The 22,071-nt window shown below is 44.0% G+C and overlaps 1 protein-coding gene across 1 annotated transcript in view; it reads right to left on the bottom strand.

Annotated features, from left to right (window-relative positions):
- Positions 1-327: 327 nt before the first annotated feature.
- Positions 328-22,071, bottom strand: part of TMEM135 (transmembrane protein 135) — a 518,807-nt gene continuing 497,063 nt past the window's right edge. Inside the window, exons 9-15 of the mRNA XM_075337557.1 lie at positions 18,827-18,896; positions 11,188-11,355; positions 10,766-10,829; positions 6,698-6,774; positions 5,467-5,565; positions 4,489-4,556; positions 328-990 (exon numbers count right to left, since the gene is read on the bottom strand). Of these exons, the coding sequence (XP_075193672.1) occupies positions 858-990; positions 4,489-4,556; positions 5,467-5,565; positions 6,698-6,774; positions 10,766-10,829; positions 11,188-11,355; positions 18,827-18,896 (679 nt within the window). The 3' untranslated portion in view covers positions 328-857. The remainder of the gene's footprint in view (positions 991-4,488; positions 4,557-5,466; positions 5,566-6,697; positions 6,775-10,765; positions 10,830-11,187; positions 11,356-18,826; positions 18,897-22,071) is intronic.

Here is a 22,071-nt window from a genome sequence, read left to right as displayed (position 1 = left end):
CGAGGCAGAACACCACAGTGGTTTATCGAATCTGTTTACAAAAAGTTTTGATGGATTCATTGTAAATTCTTGACGAGAAAGGAATTATTACATTCATTAAAAAAAACACACCCCATGAACAACAAAGACCTTGACAACTGAGGCACCTAATTGGCTACTCCAAGCTAAATAAAGGCTAAATATCATCAACCGTACAATCTTCTTTTAATCTTAATTGTCCACCCTGAGCTTACGACATCCTCTCCACTTTTTTTGAGAAAGCTCAAACTTTGCCAATTTAAAGTAAAAAGGACTCAAAAAAACATTCTCAATTAATAACACAGAAACTTTTTGAAAAGGATATTTTCAAGATTTTACGAGAAAGAACCAAAACATGGACTACAGAAAAAAAACAAAACACAAAAGTTCTACATCCTCAGTATCAAATGTCCGTATTGGTCCACAACACGGGAGTAGGTGACCTCACAGCCTCCGGATACCTACACCTCACCAAGATGTCTGCTAAATATCTTATGCAGAGGAAAATTAAGACGTTTAATTGGTGTTAGTTCATCTAAGATACAATCAATGATAAGATATAATAATTTTAGCCCATTATAAATGACTTTTCTTGTTTATATTTTGCCAGAATAATAGAGACACCTCCGCATCTGGTTTCAATCTCTATCGGGATCATTCGATAATCTATCAAAACGTCCAAGAAGAATTAACTCATCTTCGTATTGGTCAACTAGAATTACTTAATACTGGACTGAAGCTTACAAGTTTCCGCTTCGGATCTTTTTTTTTTATTTTTCCAGAAATTTATTCTGAATTTGAGACTTCACATTTTGCCACAGGAGAAGGAGCGCGAGAGTTCAAGAGAACTGTATCGGTAACTCTGGTGTCACGATGGTGAATCTTGGGTCCAGTTTAGGTATAAAGTTGTTGAACTTCTTAGAAGCTTCAGAACCAAAGGCATCCAAGGCTTTCCGGTTCATTAACGCAAACCTAACCGAGGAGAAGCGGAAAGACATTATTATTGCTTGAGTTTACTTTGGTGTTGTTGCTTTTTTTGGCTATAGTTGGTAGGACTACTGCAACCTCCTGCTGTCTGGCCTCCCTTCCAACACTCTTGCACCCCTCCAATCTATCCTAAACTCTGCAGCCCGCTTAATCCACCTCTCCCCTCGCTATTCCCCAGCCTCTCGCCACTCTACCAATCCCTTCACTGGCTTCCCATCGCCCAACAACTCCAGTTCAAAACATTAACCATGTCATACAAAGCCATCCACAACCTGTCTCCTCCTTACATCTGTGACCTAGTCTCCCGGTACCTACCTGCACGCAACCTCAGATCCTCACAAGATCTCCTTCTCTACTCCTCTCTTATCTCCTCTTCCCACAATCGCGTACAAGATTTCTCCCGTACCTCCCCCATACTCTGGAACGCTCTACCTCAGCATATCAGACTCTCTCCTACCGTGGAAAGCTTCAAGAGGAACCTCAAGACCCACCTCTTCCAACAAGCCTACAATAGCCCTCAGTCCAGTACACCACTGCGCAACCAGCTCTGTCCTCACCTATTGTACTATCACCCATTCCCTATAGACTGTGAGCCCTCGCGGGCAGGATCCTCTCTCCTTCTGTACCTCTCTGTTTTGTACTGTTAATGATTGTTGTACGTATACCCTCTTTCACTTGTAAAGTGCCATGGAATAAATGGCGCTATAAGAATAAATAATAATAATAGGAAAAACGGTTCTCTACTTTGGTGGCATATTTTCAGAATAACATCATCATGTATATGGTGTCAGTGTGACTGACGGTGTAAAAACTAGGGCTGTAAATACAATAAGTGTAGGGGCCCAAAAGTTAACCTTTGCCCAAAAATGAGAAGTCCAATACCATTACAGACCCATGATATTTATGGGCCCTGTTGGCGATTTTGCTTTTGGGCCCATGAGATTCACTGGAGAAAACAATGGTAGTCCATTTGTTTGGTTTTTTTTTGTTTTGTATGTTTTTTAGACAGCGCCACCTTTGTTAGTGTCTGGTATTGCATCTTTGTCCATTTACATCCAGACAATTTCAATACCTGTACAAAACGAGAATGGTGCTGTCCCCCCAAAGGTGCCGTCACCCTTTTTGATTGTTAAAAACGAGAATCTATAGAAAATAATGGCAGCCAGACCCAAAAATGTCAAAAGGTGTGCCAAAAAGACCCAAGCTTTGATGTTTTATGCCTTATAGAGGCTTTTTGTAGGGTTTATAAATGCGTCAGACGCATGGGTCAAAAAAGACCTGAATTGTAAATGCCTGATATAGTAAAAGGGATGTGAACAGTAAGGATTAGGGTGCTTGGGAACATTTTAGGGTTGTCTAAAATTGGTCTTTCCATGCAATTTCATGAAATAATTCCCCCGTTGATTTGGCTGTCCTATAAGAACAACCAAGGCTTGTAATAAACCCGCCTTGGCGATCCGCTGATCATGAAGGGTTCGGAAATATAATGTATGGGGGTCACCATGCAATACATGGTTGCTCCAAGTCGGTCAGACCAGCGCCTCTCTGCAGCTACTCATAGAGAGTAGTTGCGAGCGGAGGGCGGAACCTACTTTTGACCTTAAAGAGAACCGGTCATGTCATTTTTTTTTTTTAATTAAATTGGCCCCAATGTGTTTTAAATGATGCAGTGTGCATAACTAACATGGTTTAAAAATGATTTTTTCCATGTATTCTTCTTAAAAAAAATACTTTATATGCTTAGGTGAATGCAGTAGATACCTTAGGTTTCAGTCATAGGGGCGGAGCTTTCCTTGGGATCAGTCACTGTCACTTAAATTGAGGCATGATACTTTTTTTTTAACTTAGTTACGCCCCCAGGATTGTAACTGATTACACTACAGGTCCTTCACCATCATTTCTCTGAACTCCACCCATTACAGTCACATGATCGTGACATCCTCACAGGTCCTGCACTACCACTTCTCTTCTGCTGATTACCACAGGTCCTTCAATATCATTTCTCTGCTGAAATCCGCCAATTACGGTCAAATGATTGTGACATCAGCACAGGTCCTGCAGAACCACTTCTCTTCTGCTGATTACCACAGGTCCTTCAACATCACTTCTCTGCTGAGCTCAGCCCATTATGATTCTATGATCGGTAACATCAGCACAGGTCCTGCAGAACTATTTCTCCTCTGATGATTACCACAGGTCCTTCACTATTACTTCTCTGCTGAGCTCCGCTCATTACGGTCACATGATCATGACATCAGCACAGGTCCTGCAGAAGCACTTCTCTTCTGCTGATTACCACAGGTCCTTCAACATCACTTCTCTGCTGAGCTCCGCCCATTACGGTCACATGATCATGACATCAGCACAGGTCCTGCAGAAGCACTTCTCTTCTGCTGATTACCACAGGTCCTTCAACATCACTTCTCTGCTGAGCTCAGCCCATTATGGTCACATGATCATGACATCAGCACAGGTCCTGCAGAACTATTTCTCCTCTGATGATTACCACAGGTCCTTCACTATCACTTCTCTGATGAGCTCCGCCCATTACGGTCACATGATCGTGACATCAGCTCAGGTCCTGCAGAACTACTTCTCTTCTGCTGATTACCACAGGTCCTTCACTATTACTTCTCTGCTGAGCTCCGCTCATTACGGTCACATGATCATGACATCAGCACAGGTCCTGCAGAACCACTTCTCTTCTGCTGATTACCACAGGTCCTTCAACATCACTTCTCTACTGAGCTCCGCCCATTATGGTCACATGATCATGACATCAGCACAGGTCCTGCAGAACCCACTTCTCTTCTGCTCATTACCACAGGTCCTTCAACATCACTTCTCTACTGAGCTCCGCCCACCTGATCGTGACATCAGCACAGGTCTTTCACCATCATTTCTCCAATGTTGAGCTCTGGAACTCAGCATTAGAGAAATGGTGGCGCAGAACCTGTGCTGATGTCACGATCATGTGACCATAATGGGCGGAGCTCAGCAGAGAAGTGGTGGTGAAGCACCTGTGGTGTAATCAATGCTGGGGTTGTGACTAAGTTAAAAAAACAATCACGTCTGAATTTTAAGTGACAGTGACTAATGCCAGCAAAAGCACAGCCCATTTGACTAAAACCTAATGTACTGCATTCGCCTAAGCATACACATTTTTTTTTTTTTTAATAAATACATGGATTATTGTTTTAAACCATGTTATTGATGCACAGTTCATCATTTAAAATAAATTGGAGTGGTTTAATATAAAAAAAAACGATGACAGGTTAACTTTAAGGCAAAATCTGCAACAAAATCTGCACCGTTTTCAGATCTCAAAGCAGATTTTGACCTGAAGTTGGGTGTGGAAAGGGGATAACAAATCGGATAACCCCTCCCCTCCCCCCACGCGCCCCTGCACTCCCCCTTCCCCTTTCACCCCCCCGTGAGATCTTTCATATAAAAGTCAAGCTTATATAGATCGAAACGTCTTACCGGCCCTTTGTAAGTCTCAGAAGAAATTTCCAGTAAGACGGTCTTAAATTCTGGACTTCCAGGACAGCCTGAGGGATGTATAAAAATAATTAAAAAATAACGCATTGATCGCAGATCACTTCAGAGTATTAAAGAAGAAAAAAGTGTCATCAATCACAACCGGACTTCAATACTGTCGCCTCTCTAAGCGACCCCGTATCCTGACTTTGAAGGCCACGTGCACCAATGCTCAATTGTACCCGTTTTTATTACGGCCCATCAAAATGAAAAATAATAATAAAAAAAAAAAAATAGTCCTCCGTTATATGTTTACAGCTCCCATGCAGAGTCATGTGTCTCCATGGTAACAGACTACAAACAAAACCAGTGAAGTCTGATCGTGCAGTCATATCTCCTTCCCTCACTCCTCTACTTCTTACTAACCTACCAAGTGTTTGCTTACGGGAAGTAGAAGATGGCTGGCAACATGACCGCGGGATCAGACTACAGACTTTGTAGTCTGTAACCATGGCGACAATAGGTCAGCATAGAGGATGTAAACATGAAGTGTTAGGAGGGGGGTTAATTAGGACTATTTGATGAAGTGAAACTGTTCTTTTTTTGATTTTTAATAAGAAGTGGTGGCATCCGATTGTTTCTTTTAATTAATTGTTGACAGAAACCGTAAAGGGGACCTCCATTTTGGACAATTCCTATAGTCCATTCATAATAAGTTGGTCACAAAGTGTCCTCCTGCCGAAACCCAACTGTGACAAAACCCTAGAGGGAAATTTTCTAACGGCGCCACCACTGGAGAAATGAAGCATTACGCGCTGCATTCGAGTCAATGGCATATCTATGTCGCACAGGACGGGTCCTCCAGGGAAGGTTCTCCTCACAGGGAAGCAGGTTATGGACCTTCCACCCCCCATCCATGAACTCAATCTTCAGGATTATGGGTTTTCTGAAGTGGACAACCCCTTAAACCTCATTACTTACTGCGTGGAAGCAGATGGCCGTGGACACTGCGTAGATGACGCTATCTGCATGAGGGAAATAGGGAAACCTCCCGGCTTCAATCCCCTTGAAATACATTGTCTGCAACAACAAGAGGAGAATGAGTCTCCGAATAGACGAGACCGATTATAACAAAGGATATATGGCGCCATCACAAGGAGGTATAAAGAGATATGTACTCCCCCCCCCCTTGGATTCTGTAATAAATCCACGATACGTTCCATCACACGCTGTATCGTGGTGGTATGTTCCAACAGAAAGTATAGGGGAGTACACAGTGGGTGAAGTGTTATAACCAGGGTCGCTGCATGTGGTCATAGCAAAGGGGTACTCCCATTTCCATAATCCTATCTGAATATATAATAGGTATTCTAATATCAGAAATGTAGTATAGTTCTCCTGATTAGCTAGGTCTCTTACCTCATGTGCAGGGCATTGCAGTAGCTTATGTATCCATGGTAATGACCACAAGTAGCTAACTGTCACTATATGAGTGCTCATAACCAGGGATACCTATGCTGCAATGCCCTGCACATGAGGTAAGGTACTTACTGCATGGAAGCAGATGGCTGTGGACACTGCGTAGATGACGTTATCTGCCTGAGGGAAATAGGGAAACCTCCCGGCTTCAACCCCCTTGAAATACATTGTCTGCAACAACAAGGATACCATGGATACCCAAGCTGCAATGCCCTGCACACGAGATAAGAGACATATCTAATCAGGAGAACTATACTACATTTCGTATTGGAGGTATTTGCTATTATTATTATTAATACACCTAATACATATTGGGATAGGATCTTGGAAATGGGAATCCCCTTTTAACTCTACTGTGTGTACAAAGACCAATACTAGTAAATGTTTTTCAGAAAACACGTGACCACCAATGGGAATGATAACTGGAACATTTGTGAAGATTTTACAATGATCCTTCCAGGTACTGTATGTGTTTTTGTACAGTGGCGGTTCTTGGGTACTGTACCAGAGTATGGCCACTATGCAGTGTATGGAGCAGTGATATTCCAGCTCTGTACACTGTGTTCTTCCAGTAATAGCTGATGAGTGGGGTTCCGGATGATGGACTCCCCCAATCATCTACTTAAAGGATAGGTCACCAGTATCTAATAAGTGGACAATCCCTTTAAGATAACGATCCAATTTAAGAGGTGTCGCCCATACTGGAGTCATCCCAAGTCAATGACGCACTCACCTCCACCAGTTTGGATGCCAGATACATGGAGATTGTGGTGCTTTTGTAAAACATCATGGAGATTCCAGCGAGGAAACCTAGAACACAAAGAAGAACATTGGAAGCAATGGTCACCGGTCCGGGAAAGACTCAATGGAGGCAGGTTAAGCTATGCTGGACACTTAGAGCCCAATTCACTGGTGTCCAACCCTGCAGAAGGGACATACGTCTTATATAGCCTTATATACAGGGGGGCACCTGGGAGGCACAGCATGTGGGTCACCGACCCAAAAAGTCTAGTTGGTCTGTGTACGGCCACTCAGTCATTGGGTTTTTCATAACTCTGTAACACCCTGTCTTCCCATACTGGCGATGCCAACTATAGGCAGGTTCATCAGCCCTTTTTTTGCCCAGTTTTGTGCCTCTTTTTGGTTTGTGCCCCATTCATCTTTACAGTTGCGCCTTTTTATGTGTTCATCTCTTTAGTTTGGCCACAATTGTCAGGGCTTTGGCTTTCCAGATGTTTTTGGCCAATTCATCATTTGCAACTTTTGAAAAGTTGGACATTTTTTTGCAGCAATATTCTCCGGTGTCCTCCGCCCCTATAAACTCCTCCCTTTCCCCCAAAATGATTTCAGGTATGCCAGAAATATTTTTTTTTCCAACATTTTGCAAAATGTGAAAAAGTCACAAAAAGGGTTAAAGACAAAAATGGAGACAATTTTTGGATTTCGCAATCATGAAAGATGTGCGTCATTTTGGAAAATTTGGTGCAAAAAACGCAAACACAAAAAAAAAATGCAAATGTTGAATTGGAGCCTTTGGGATAAATAGGCAGCAGAATAAGTGGATACAAGGGCATAGTAAGGTAACACTAAACCTTGTCAAACGTTGGCCGATGGTTCCTGTGGGACAGTCTATCTTGGAGATAAGGGCGTAACAACCAGGTCCATGCAGGAGGGGGGCCTGCCTATTTCAGCTGAATGTCTGAGGACGCACATTCAGCTGGTGTATTGCGGTGTAGAGACTCGTCGGGTCTGTACACTGCAATGGAGAGTGCTGGCGAATCAGAGGCCGGCAGCTGACATCAGCGTGCCTGTGATTGGGTGCGTATGGGAGTGTTGTCATGTGCTGTCCATGGCATGCACACTATTGTAAGCTGGTAATTTCCTCACCGACATCACACATGGGAGCGGGGGAAGGTAAGTAGAATCTCATTTTTTATATATTTAATTGGAGAAGAACCATGGAACATTATTACTGGCAGAAGCCCACAATGGGGGACATATATATCAGAATGGGGGACATAAATTATTGGAAAGTGCTTAGGGTGGGTGCCATATTTTACTGGAAGAAGCCCAGGATGGAGAGCATTATAGCACGATGGGGAACATATATTACTGGAAAGTACCTAAAATCGGGGACATAATATCAGGATGGGGGGCCATACACAGTATTACTAAAATGAACCCAGGATGGGGGACATTATCAGAGAAAGGAGCCTAAGGTGGAGGAAGTAATATCAGAAAAGGGAGACCTTGTACCAGGAAAAGGCACAGGAAGGAGAACATTATACCAAAAAAATAGACATTGTATCAGGAAGGGGCCCAGGATGGAGACAATATACCAGACTAGGGGACATTATTACAGGTAGAAGCTAGGATGAGGAACATTATACCAAGAAAAGGCCAAGGATGTAGGATGTTATGCTAGGATGGGTGACAGATATACCAGGATGGGAGCCATAAATTACTGGAAATTGCCCAGGATGAAGAACATGATACCAGAAAGGGGGGACATATAATACTGGAAAGTGCCCAGGATAGAGGACATTATACCAGAATGGGGACATACTGTATATTACTGGAATAAACTCAGGAAGGAGGACTTTATGCCAGGATGGGGACATTAGATTACCAGAAACTGCCCAATATAAGGGACATTATACCAGGAGGGGGAGGGGACATATATTACTGGAAAGTACCCAGGATAGAGGACAGTATAGCAAGGTGGAGGGGCATATATTTCTGAAAAGTGGCCAAGATAAAGGACAGTTTATCAGGGTGGGAGGCATATATTCCCAGAAAGTGTCCAGGATAGAGGACAATATACCAGGATGGGGGAGTGCATATATTGCTAAAAAGTGCTCAGGATGGGAGATATTATACCAGGATGAGGGAGGGCCATATATTACTTGAAGATAGCCAGAATGAGGGACACTATAAGACGAAGGAGCACAAGATGGAGGAAGTAATACCTGGAAAGGGAGACACTATACCAAGAAAGGGAGACCTTGTGCCAAGAAGGGGCCCAGGAGAAAGGACATAACACCAAGAAAAGGATACATTATACCAGGAAGGGTCCCAGGATGTAGACATTATACCAGGATGGGGGACATTATTACTAGAAGGGGCCAGGATGATGAACATTGAACCAAGAAAAGGCCCAGGATGGAGGACATAATACCTGTAAGGGGCCCTAGATGGGGGACATTATTACTGGAAGGGGCCAGGATGACGAACATTGAACCAAGAAAAGGCCCGGTATGGAGGACATAATACCTGTAAGGGGCCCTAGATGGGGGACATTATTACTGGAAGGGGCCAGGATGACGAACATTGAACCAAGAAAAGGCCCGGTATGGAGGACATAATACCTGTAAGGGGCCCTAGATGGGGGACATTATTACTGGAAGGGGCCAGGATGACAAACATTGAACCAAGAAAAGGCCCGGTATGGAGGACATAATACCTGTAAGGGGCCCTAGATGGGGGACATTATTACTGGAAGGGGCCAGGATGACGAACATTGAACCAAGAAAAGGCCTGGTATGGAGGACATAATACCTGTAAGGGGCCCTAGATGGGGGACATTATTACTGGAAGGGGCCAGGATGATGAACATTGAACCAAAAAAAGGCCCAGGATGGAGGACATAATACCTGTAAGGGGCCCTAGATGGGGGACATTATTACTGGAAGGGGCCAGGATGACGAACATTGAACCAAGAAAAGGCCCGGTATGGAGGACATAATACCTGTAAGGGGCCCTAGATGGGGGACATTATTACTGGAAGGGGCCAGGATGACAAACATTGAACCAAGAAAAGGCCCGGTATGGAGGACATAATACCTGTAAGGTGCCCTAGATGAAGGACATTATTACTGGAAGGGGCCAGGATGACGAACATTGAACCAAGAAAAGGCCCGGTATAGAGGACATAATACCTGTAAGGGGCCCTAGATGGGGGACATTATTACTGGAAGGGGCCAGGATGACGAATATTGAACCAAGAAAAGGCCCGGTATGGAGGACATAATACCTGTAAGGGGCCCTAGATGGGGGACATTATTACTGGAAGGGGCCAGGATGACGAACATTGAACCAAGAAAAGGCCCGGTATGGAGGACATAATACCTGTAAGGGGCCCTAGATGGGGGACATTATTACTGGAAGGGGCCAGGATGACAAACATTGAACCAAGAAAAGGCCCGGTACGGAGGACATAATACCTGTAAGGGGCCCTAGATGGGGGACATTATTACTGGAAGGGGCCAGGATGACGAACATTGAACCAAGAAAAGGCCCGGTATGGAGGACATAATACCTGTAAGGGGCCCTAGATGGGGGACATTATTACTGGAAGGGGCCAGGATGACAAACATTGAACCAAGAAAAGGCCCGGTATGGAGGACATAATACCTGTAAGGGGCCCTAGATGGGGGACATTATTACTGGAAGGGGCCAGGATGACGAACATTGAACCAAGAAAAGGCCCAGGATGGAGGACATAATATGTGTAAGGGGCCCTGGATGGGGGACATTATTACAAAATGGGGAAAATTGTTACATAACCGGGTGAACAAGTATGTCTTCATCGAATCTGGAACGCTACAAGGGTCCATGCATCTGATGAACATGCAGGTGGGGACACAGGTCCAAATTTGCAACAAGCCCATCGAACTGTAGTTACGTCCCTGCTTGGAGAGTTACAGACTATAACCCTTTTTTCCCCAAATTGAGACAAATGTAGTCCACTGATGGGGTCACATCGACCTGGGAGATCTCTCTACGATCCCAAAAGCCTTACCAGCTATAAGCGCATGAAGCTCGTCATCCAGATTCCGAACCCATCGCAATAAGCAGCTTGTCCCCTGTGTGGACAGACAGAATGGACACGATTTTAGTAGCCACAGCTTACATGCATTGTGTCTTGGAGTCTCACGCATCCTCTTCCTGACTCATCAGAGGCATTGCCCGATTCTCTGTTGCTCCACTATACTTTACACTGCAGCTCGGTTTATTCTGACAGGCTTCTTTTTATTAGCACAAGCCCACCAAGAGATCATGGGGAAGTCAATGCATGAAATAATGTGACACTGATGGGCAACTAGGAAACTAGACTGGGTGATCCAGCTGGAAATGGGGACTAATGGAAGTGAAACAAGTGGGCTATAAAATAGTGGGGACAAAAAGGAAAAAAAAAAATAGGAATTGCAGGAGTGGCCGTACCTTATAAATACTGACAAACGACCCCAGGAAAGCCCCGAGCTGGAAATTTTCTTTGTTGTAAAACAGAGAGATCAACCGAGACGGCTTTGTAAACACTTGTCTGAATGTGGACGGGATCCGGAGGCAGCACTGGATCAGGTACCCAACGCTGAACATGCGTATAAATCCCTGAAAAACAATAGAAGCAGTATTATAGTAGTTATATTCTTGTAAATAGGAGCAGTATTATAGTAGTTATATTCTTGTACATAGGAGCAGTATTATAGTAGTTATATTCTTGTAAATAGGAGCAGTATTATAGTAGTTATATTCTTGTACATAGGGGCAGTATTATAGTAGTTATATTCTTGTACATAGGGGGCAGTATTATAGTAGTTATATTCTTGTAAATAGGAGCAGTATTATAGTAGTTATATTCTTGTACATAGGAGCAGTATTATAGTAGTTATATTCTTGTAAATAGGAGCAGTATTATAGTAGTTATATTCTTGTACATAGGGGCAGTATTATAGTAGTTATATTCTTGTACATAGGGGGCAGTATTATAGTAGTTATATTCTTGTACATAGGAGCAGTGTTATAGTAATTATATTCTTGTACATAGGGGCAGTATTATAGTAGTTATATTCTTGTACATAGGAGCAGTATTATAGTAGTTATATTCTTGTACATAGGAGCAGTGTTATAGTAGTTATATTCTTGTACATAGGGGCAGTATTATAGTAGTTATATTCTTGTACATAGGAGGCAATATTATAGTAGTTATATTCTTGTACATAGGAGCAGTGTTATAGTAGTTATATTCTTGTACATAGGGGCAGTATTATAGTAGTTATATTCTTGTACATAGGAGGCAATATTATAGTAGTTATATTCTTGTACATAGGAGCAGTGTTATAGTAGTTATATTCTTGTACATAGGGGCAGTATTATAGTAGTTATATTCTTGTACATAGGAGCAGTATTATAGCAGTTATATTCTTGTACATAGGGGGCAGTATTATAGTAGTTATATTCTTGTACATAGGGGGCAGTATTATAGTAGTTATATTCTTGTACATAGGGGCAGTATTATAGTAGTTATATTCTTGTACATAGGAGCAGTATTATAGTAGTTATATTCTTGTACATAGGAGCAGTATTATAGTAGTTATATTCTTGTACATAGGGGGCAGTATTATAGTAGTTATATTCTTGTACATAGGAGCAGTATTATAGTAGTTCTATTCTTGTACATAGGGGCAGTATTATAGTAGTTATATTCTTGTACATAGGAGCAGTATTATAGTAGTTATATTCTTGTACATAGGGGCAGTATTATAGTAGTTATATTCTTGTACATAGGAGCAGTATTATAGCAGTTATATTCTTGTACATAGGGGGCAGTATTATAGTAGTTATATTCTTGTACATAGGGGGCAGTATTATAGTAGTTATATTCTTGTACATAGGGGCAGTATTATAGTAGTTATATTCTTGTACATAGGAGCAGTATTATAGCAGTTATATTCTTGTACATAGGGGCAGTATTATAGTAGTTATATTCTTGTACATAGGGATCAGTATTATAGTAGTTATATTCTTGTACATAGGAGCAGTATTATAGCAGTTATATTCTTGTACATAGGGGCAGTATTATAGTAGTTATATTCTAGTACATAGGAGCAGTATTATAGTAGTTATATTCTTGTACATAGGGGGCAGTATTCTAGTAGTTATATTCTTGTACATAGGGCAGTATTATAGTAGTTATATTCTTGTACATGGGGCAGTATTATAGTAGTTATATTCTTGTACATAGCAGCAGTATTATAGTAGTTATATTCTTGTACATAGGGGCAGTATTATAGTAGTTATATTCTTGTACATAGGATGCAGTATTATAGTAGTTATATTCTTGTACATAGGAGCAGTATTATAGTAGTTATATTCTTGTACATAGGGGGCGGTACTATAGTAGTTATATTCTTGTACATAGGGGGCAGTATTATAGTAGTTATATTCTTATACATAGGGGCAGTATTATAGTAGTTATATTCTTGTACATAGGGGCAGTATTATAGTAGTTATATTCTTATACATAGGAGCAGTATTATAGTAGTTATATTCTTGTACATAGGAGCAGTATTATAGTAGTTATATTCTTGTACATAGGATGCAGTATTATAGTAGTTATATTCTTGTACATAGGAGCAGTATTATAGTAGTTATATTCTTGTACATAGGGGGCGGTACTATAGTAGTTATATTCTTGTACATAGGGGGCAGTATTATAGTAGTTATATTCTTATACATAGGGGCAGTATTATAGTAGTTATATTCTTGTACATAGGGGCAGTATTATAGTAGTTATATTCTTATACATAGGAGCAGTATTATAGTAGTTATATTCTTGTACATAGGGGGAGGTACTATAGTAGTTATATTCTTGTACATAGGGGGTAGTATTATAGTAGTTATATTCTTATACATAGGGGCAGTATTATAGTAGTTATATTCTTGTACATAGGATCAGTATTATAGTAGTTATATTCTTGTACATAGGAGCAGTATTATAGTAGTTATATTCTTGTACATAGGGGGCAGTATTATAGTAGTTATATTCTTGTACATAGGGGGCAGTATTATAGTAGTTATATTCTTGTATATAGGGGGCAGCATTATAGTAGTTATATTCTTGTACATAGGAGCAGTAGTATAGTAGTTATATTCTTGTACATAGGGGGCAGTATTATAGTAGTTATATTCTTGTACATAGGAGCAGTATTATAGTAGTTATATTCTTGTACATAGGGGGCAGTATTATAGTAGTTATATTCTTGTACATAGGAGCAGTATTATAGTAGTTATATTCTTGTACATAGGGGACAGTATTATAGTAGTTATATTCTTGTACATAGGAGCAGTATTATAGTAGTTATATTCTTGTACATAGGAGCAGTATTATAGTAGTTATATTCTTGTACATAGGAGCAGTATTATAGTAGTTATATTCTTGTACATAGGGGGCAGTATTATAGTAGTTATATTCTTGTACATAGGGGCAGTATTATACTGGTTATATTCTTGTACATAGGGGCAGTATTATAGTAGTTATATTCTTGTACATAGGAGCAGTATTATAGTAGTTATATTCTTGTACATAGGGGCAGTATTATAGTAGTTATATTCTTGTACATAGGGGGCAGTATTATAGTAGTTATATTCTTGTACATAGGAGCAGTATTATAGTAGTTATATTCTTGTACATAGGAGCAGTATTATAGTAGTTATATTCTTGTACATAGGGGGCAGTATTATAGTAGTTATATTCTTGTACATAGGGGCAGTATTATAGTAGTTATATTCTTGTATATAGGGGCAGTATTATAGTAGTAATATTGTACATAGAGGCAGTATTATAGCAGTTATATTCTTGTACATAGGGGCAGTATTATAGCAGTTATATTCTTGTACATAGGGGCAGTATTATAGTAGTTACAGTCATAGCTGAAAGTGTTAGTGCCCTTGAAATTGGTACAGAAAACTATTCCAGAGTGTCACAATAAAGAATCTGCGCCTGTGATTATAATTAAACCTTCGTTCTCTTAGACGTGGAGGATGCCTTTTTGTCCCAGTTGCAGACCTAAAGTCATGGCTGAAAGTGTTGGCCCCTTAAAATTGTTCTTGAAAATGAAATATTTCTCCCATAAAGTTATTACAATTACACACGTTATTTCCTTTGTGTGTATTGGAAAAACAAAAAAACAACAGAGAAAAAAAGAAGATTGGAAATAATTTCCCACAAAAACTGACAAAATTGTGGGTAAACAAGCATGTGATGCTCGTTTCAACTCACCTGTGGCAAGTAACAGGTGTGGGCAATATGAAAATCACACCTGAAACCAGATAAAAAGGGAGAAGTGGACTAAATCTTTGCAGTGTGGGTCTATGTGTGTCACACTAAGCATGGAGAACAGACAGAGAAAAAGAGAACTGTCTGACAACATGCTCTCGAAAATTGAGACGGTTGCAAGTCCATCTCCAGAGATCTTGATGTTCCTTTTTCCACGATGCGCAACATAATCAAGAACCTTACAATCTGTTGCACTGTAACTAATCTTCCTGGACGTGGACGGCAGAGAAAAATTGACGAGCAGTTGTAACGCAGGATAGTTCAGATGGTGGATAAGCCCCAATCATGAGCCAAAGAATTGGCTCAGTGTGCATCAGTGTGAGCACGAACTATCTGTCCACATCTGAATAAAATGAAATGCTATGGAGGAGACCCAGGAGGCCCCCACTACTGACACAGAGACATAAAAAAGCCAGAATATAGGGGAGTAACCAAAATCCTTCTGGGAAACCATCTTGTTGGCAGATGAGACCAAGATGGAGCTTTTTGGTAAAGCACATCATTCTACTGTTTACCAAAAATGGAATGAGGCCTACAAAGTAAAGAACACAGAACCTACAGTCAGATATGGTGGAGGTCAGAGATGTTTTTTGGTTATTTTGCTGCTGGATGCCCTGACTGTGTGCAAGACATCATAAAATCTGAAGATTACCAAAAGATTGTGGATGGCAATGTAGAGCTCAGTGTCAGATTCTGGGTTTGTGTCCCAGGTCATGGGTCTTCCAGCACGACAATGACCCCAAACACTTCATGAAGCCCCAGAAATGGATGGAAACAAAGCGCTGGAGAGTTCTGAAGTGGCCGCTATGAGTCCGGATCTGAATCCCACTGTCATCTGTGGAGACATCTTAATATTACTGGTGGGAGAAGAGAAGAGAAGACGCCTTCAAGTATGAGAGACCGGGAGCAGATTATAAAGAAGAGTCCAAAATTCCAGGTGAGAGGAGGAAGAAGCCTGTGGACGGGTATAGGAGGCGACTGATTGCAGTTATTTATTCCAAAGGCTGTGCAACCAAATATTAAGGTGAGGGGTAGAACTATTTTGTCCGGCCCATTTTTGGAGATTTGTGTGAAATTAGGTCCAATTTGCCTTTTTTTTATTGTTTTTTTTTGTGTTGTTCCAATACACACAAAGGAAATAAACATCTGTATAACAAAATGTGTGATTGTAATAATACTTCTTTTTAGGTTTCCTCTCTTTTTGGGATTTCTGTATGAATATATTATCTGAAACATTAGGGCGTCCATTCACACATTGCATTTAGCGAATAACTGTTGCAATACCTTTTCCTGACACCAGATGGCGGTAAAGTTTCACAGATGTTTTCGGTTATTCCATCATTTGAGGCTTTTTGAAGAGACTACTCTTTTTTTTTTAAGTTTCTTTCTATAGTTTATGACTAAAGAGCGACATTTTAAAGCTATTTGGACGGATTTCACAAAAAAGTGACTTTTGGCGTTTTGTCACGAAGCTCTGACAGATTGGGTAGGGCTTGGACGGGATGTGGTGCGGTGATCCCTGCCCATTAAATTCACGATGGATAGAGGCAAACCCCGGCCACAAATCCTACTCCAGTCCTTGAGGTGCAAAAGAAGATGCTCCTCTGTATGGATCAAGCGCCCTACTCTTCACCCCACATCCTCATGAACACTGGCATAACAAAATATCCTGGTCTTTATGAATAGGGGTCTCTGTGTTTGAATTTTTCAATTTCTCAGCATTTCCAAGATACTCGCTGTCAGTGGATACAACACCGGTGTATATGTACAGGGCAGCAACCTGCATACAGCTAATGCTACTCAGCTCAGAAATGGATAGGATTGTGTACAGGGCCCTAGAGAAAGCTCAGTGAGCGAAACATCAGCAGCAGCGGCACAAATCTGTCCACTGATAACCTACAATCAGTGTGGGTGGTCAACTCATATACCGAGTATAATGGAAGTCAGTGGGAAGATCATCACTAGTTACAAGTATTGAGCACCCGAGCATTGTAGTGCCCGCTCATCACTAGTTACGAGTACTGAGCACCCGAGCATGGTAGTGCCCGCTCATCACTAGTTACGAGTACTGAGCACCCGAGCATGGTAGTGCCCGCTCATCACTAGTTACGAGTACTGAGCACCCGAGCATGGTAGTGCCCGCTCATCACTAGTTACGAGTACTGAGCACCCGAGCATTGTAGTGCCCGCTCATCACTAGTTACGAGTACAGAGCACATGAGCATGGTGGTGCCCGCTCATCACTAGTTACGAATACAGAGCACCTGAGCATGGTAGTGCCCGCTCATCACTAGTTACGAATACAGAGCACCCGAGCATGGTAGTGCCCGCTCATCACTAGTTACATGTATTAAGCACCCGAGCATGGTAGTGCCCGCTCATCACTAGTTACGAGTATCGAGCCCCTGAGCATGGTAGTGCTCACTCATCACTAGTTACGAGTACTGAGCACCCGAGCATGGTAGTGCCCACTCATCACTAGTTACGAGTACTGAGCACCCGAGCATGGTAGTGCCCGCTCATCACTAGTTACGAGTACTGAGCACCCGAGCATGGTAGTGCCTGCTCATCACTAGTTCCGAGTACAGAGCACCTGAGCATGGTAGTGCCCACTCATCACTAGTTACCAGTACTGAGCACCCGAGCATGGTAGTGCCCGCTCATCACTAGTTACCAGTACTGAGCACCCGAGCATGGTAGTGCCCGCTCATCACTAGTTACGAGTACAGAGCACCCGAGCATGGTAGTGCTCACTCATCACTAGTTACCAGTACTGAGCACCCGAGCATGGTAGTGCCCGCTCATCACTAGTTACCAGTACTGAGCACCCGAGCATGGTAGTGCCCGCTCATCACTTGTTACGAGTACTGAGCACCCGAGCATGGTAGTGCCCGCTCATCACTAGTTTCCAGTACTGAGCACCCGAGCATGGTAGTGCCCGCTCATCAGTAGTTACGAGTAGTGAGCACCCGAGCATGGTAGTGCCCGCTCATCACTAGTTACGAGTACAGAGCACCAGAGCATGGTAGTGCCCGCTCATCACTAGTTTCCAGTACTGAGCCCCCGAGCATGATAGTGCCCGCTCATCACTAGTTTCCAGTACTGAGCCCCCAAGCATAGTAGTGCCCAATCATCACTAGTTACCAGTACTAAGCACCCGAGCATGGTAGTGCCCACTCATCACTAGTTACGAGTACAGAGCACCCGAGCATGGTAGTGCCCACTCATCACTTGAAATAACCTTTAGAAATAAAAAGGGCTGTCCTAGAATTCAAAAAACATGGCTGCTTTCTTCCCAAAACAGCACCACATTGGTCCACAGGTTGTGTGTGGTATTACAGCCCAGTCTCAGTCACTTTAATGCAGTTGAGCTGCAATACCACACGCAACCTGTAAGTGAGAGTGGCGCCGTTTCTGATATAAAGCAGCCATGTTTTTACTCTTTTACTGCAGCACAACCTCTTTATTTGTAATGTGGGCTGCAGACAGCAGTGGGTGGGCTCACCAGTCGGGGTCAGGTCGTCAGCGTTAGTAATTAATTGACGGATTAGTCCTCTATCCTTTATTACTGGAGATGATGCTGATTTTCTTGGCCGGGGTTTCGGGGGGAGTTGACGTAAGACGTTGGCTCATACAGCCGTAGTGGAGTTTATCAGCGAGGGTCTTCAAAGCAGCATGTCTGCCATCCTGGCCGGGGTCCGCCGCAGCTTGTAGCAATTACCCCGCTCTGCAATCAGCGCTTACCTTAATGCAGTAAGAGATACAGTTGTCTTCGTAGTGTTTGCAGCATCTGTGCCTCGGCCCGTGCTTGCATCTAAACAGAGAGCCATAAATCACCGGGAAGAATGCACAAGAGTAAATAGAAATGTATCGTATCGGCAAACACTCCGCGAGCACGCAGGGCCACCACCGCCGAGAATATGGACATAGGCGGAAAGACACAACCCTGAGCGTGAGATATACAGCGAGTCTAGACCAGGAGGGTGGAAGGCTGGAGACAAATAAGCCGCCAGTCACCAACACCGGGGGGCACAACAGTACCAGGAATTAAAGGTGTGGTCCAAAGCTACGACCAAGGTGTGGTCAAGGGCTACGACCAAGGTGTGGTTCAGAGCTACGACCAAGGTGTGGTCCAGAGCTACGACCAAGGTGTGGTTCAGAGCTACGACCAAGGTGTGGTCCAGAGCTACGACCAAGGTGTGGTTCAGAGCTACGACCAAGGTGTGGTCCAGAGCTACAACCAAGGTGTGGTTCAGAGCTATGATCAAGGTGTGGTCCAGGGCTACGACCAAGGTGTGGTCCAGGGCTACGACCAAGGTGTGGTCCAGGGCTATGATCAAGTTGTGTTCCAGAGCTACGACCAAGGTGTGGTTCAGAGCTATGACCAAGGTGTGGTCCAGAGCTACGACCAAGGTGTGGTCCAGAGCTACGACCAAGGTGTGGTTCAGAGCTACGACCAAGGTGTAGTTCAGAGCTATGATCAAGGTGTGGTTCAGAGCTACGACCAAGGTGTGGTCCAGGGCTACGACCAAGGTGTGGTTCAGAGCTACGACCAAGGTGTGGTCCAGAGCTACGACCAAGGTGTGGTTCAGAGCTACGATCAAGGTGTGGTCCAGGGCTACGACCAAGGTGTGGTCCAGGGCTACGACCAAGGTGTGGTCCACGGCTACGACCAAGGTGTGGTCCAGAGCTACGACCAAGGTGTGGTCCAGAGCTACGACCAAGGTGTGGTTCAAGGTTACGACCAAGGTGTGGTCCAGGGCTACGACCATGGTGTGGTCCAGAGCTACAACCAAGGTGTGGTCCAGATCTATGACCAAGGTGTGGTTCAGAGCTATGATCAAGGTGTGGTTCAGAGCTATGATCAAGGTGTGGTCCAGAGCTATGACCAAGGTGTGGTCCAGGGCTACGACCAAGGTGTGGTCCAGAGCTATGATCAAGGTGTGGTCCAGAGCTACGACCAAGGTGTGGTTCAGAGCTACGATCAAGGTGTGGTCCAGGGCTACGACCAAGGTGTGGTCCAGGGCTACGACCAAGGTGTGGTCCAGAGCTACGACCAAGGTGTGGTCCAGAGCTACGACCAAGGTGTGGTTCAAGGTTACGACCAAGGTGTGGTCCAGGGCTACGACCATGGTGTGGTCCAGAGCTACAACCAAGGTGTGGTCCAGATCTATGACCAAGGTGTGGTTCAGAGCTATGATCAAGGTGTGGTTCAGAGCTATGATCAAGGTGTGGTCCAGAGCTATGACCAAGGTGTGGTCCAGGGCTACGACCAAGGTGTGGTCCAGAGCTATGATCAAGGTGTGGTCCAGAGCTACGACCAAGGTGTGGTTCAGAACTACGACCAAGGTGTAGTTGAGAGCTATGATCAAGGTGTGGTTCAGAGCTACGACCAAGGTGTGGTTCAGAGCTACGACCAAGGTGTGGTCCAGAGCTACGACCAAGGTGTGGTTCAGAGCTACGATCAAGGTGTGGTCCAGGGCTACGACCAAGGTGTGGTCCAGGGCTACGACCAAGGTGTGGTCCAGAGCTACGACCAAGGTGTGGTCCAGAGCTACGACCAAGGTGTGGTTCAGGGTTACGACCAAGGTGTGGTCCAGGGCTACGACCATGGTGTGGTCCAGAGCTACAACCAAGGTGTGGTCCAGATCTATGACCAAGGTGTGGTTCAGAGCTATGATCAAGGTGTGGTTCAGAGCTATGATCAAGGTGTGGTCCAGAGCTATGACCAAGGTGTGGTCCAGAGCTACGACCAAGGTGTGGTCCAGATCTATGACCAAGGTGTGGTTCAGAGCTATGATCAAGGTGTGGTTCAGAGCTATGATCAAGGTGTGGTCCAGAGCTATGACCAAGGTGTGGTCCAGGGCTACGACCAAGGTGTGGTCCAGAGCTACGACCAAGGTATGATCCAAGGCTATGACCAAGGTGTGGTCCAGGGCTTCGACCAAGGTGTGGTCCAGGGCTACGACCAAGGTGTGGTCCAGGGCTACGACCAAAGTGTGGGTCCAGGGCTACGACCAAGGTTTGGTCCAGAGCTATGACCAAGGTGTGGTCCAGAGCTACGACCAAGGTATGATCCAAGGCTATGACCAAGGTGTGGTCCAGAGCTATGACCAAGGTGTGGTTTAGAGCTACGACCAAGGTATCATCCAAGGCTATGACCAAGGTGTGGTCCAGGGCTATGACCAAGGTTTGGTCCAGGGCTACGACCAAGGTGTGGGCAAGGCCTACGACCAAGGTGTGGTCCAGAGCTACGACCAAGGTGTGGTCCAGAGCTACGACCAAGGTGTGGTTCAAGGTTACGACCAAGGTGTGGTCCAGGGCTACGACCATGGTGTGGTCCAGAGCTACAACCAAGGTGTGGTCCAGATCTATGACCAAGGTGTGGTTCAGAGCTATGATCAAGGTGTGGTTCAGAGCTATGATCAAGGTGTGGTCCAGAGCTATGACCAAGGTGTGGTCCAGGGCTACGACCAAGGTGTGGTCCAGAGCTATGATCAAGGTGTGGTCCAGAGCTACGACCAAGGTGTGGTTCAGAGCTACGACCAAGGTGTAGTTGAGAGCTATGATCAAGGTGTGGTTCAGAGCTACGACCAAGGTGTGGTTCAGAGCTACGACCAAGGTGTGGTCCAGAGCTACGACCAAGGTGTGGTTCAGAGCTACGATCAAGGTGTGGTCCAGGGCTACGACCAAGGTGTGGTCCAGGGCTACGACCAAGGTGTGGTCCAGAGCTACGACCAAGGTGTGGTCCAGAGCTACGACCAAGGTGTGGTTCAGGGTTACGACCAAGGTGTGGTCCAGCGCTACGACCATGGTGTGGTCCAGAGCTACAACCAAGGTGTGGTCCAGATCTATGACCAAGGTGTGGTTCAGAGCTATGATCAAGGTGTGGTTCAGAGCTTTGATCAAGGTGTGGTCCAGAGCTATGACCAAGGTGTGGTCCAGAGCTACGACCAAGGTGTGGTCCAGATCTATGACCAAGGTGTGGT

This window comes from Anomaloglossus baeobatrachus, chromosome 2 (assembly GCF_048569485.1).
Source record: "Anomaloglossus baeobatrachus isolate aAnoBae1 chromosome 2, aAnoBae1.hap1, whole genome shotgun sequence".
NCBI classification, from domain to species: Eukaryota; Metazoa; Chordata; class Amphibia; order Anura; family Aromobatidae; genus Anomaloglossus; species Anomaloglossus baeobatrachus.
Note: the sequence above shows the minus strand (reverse complement) of the source record. Positions and strands in the feature narration are given on the sequence as shown.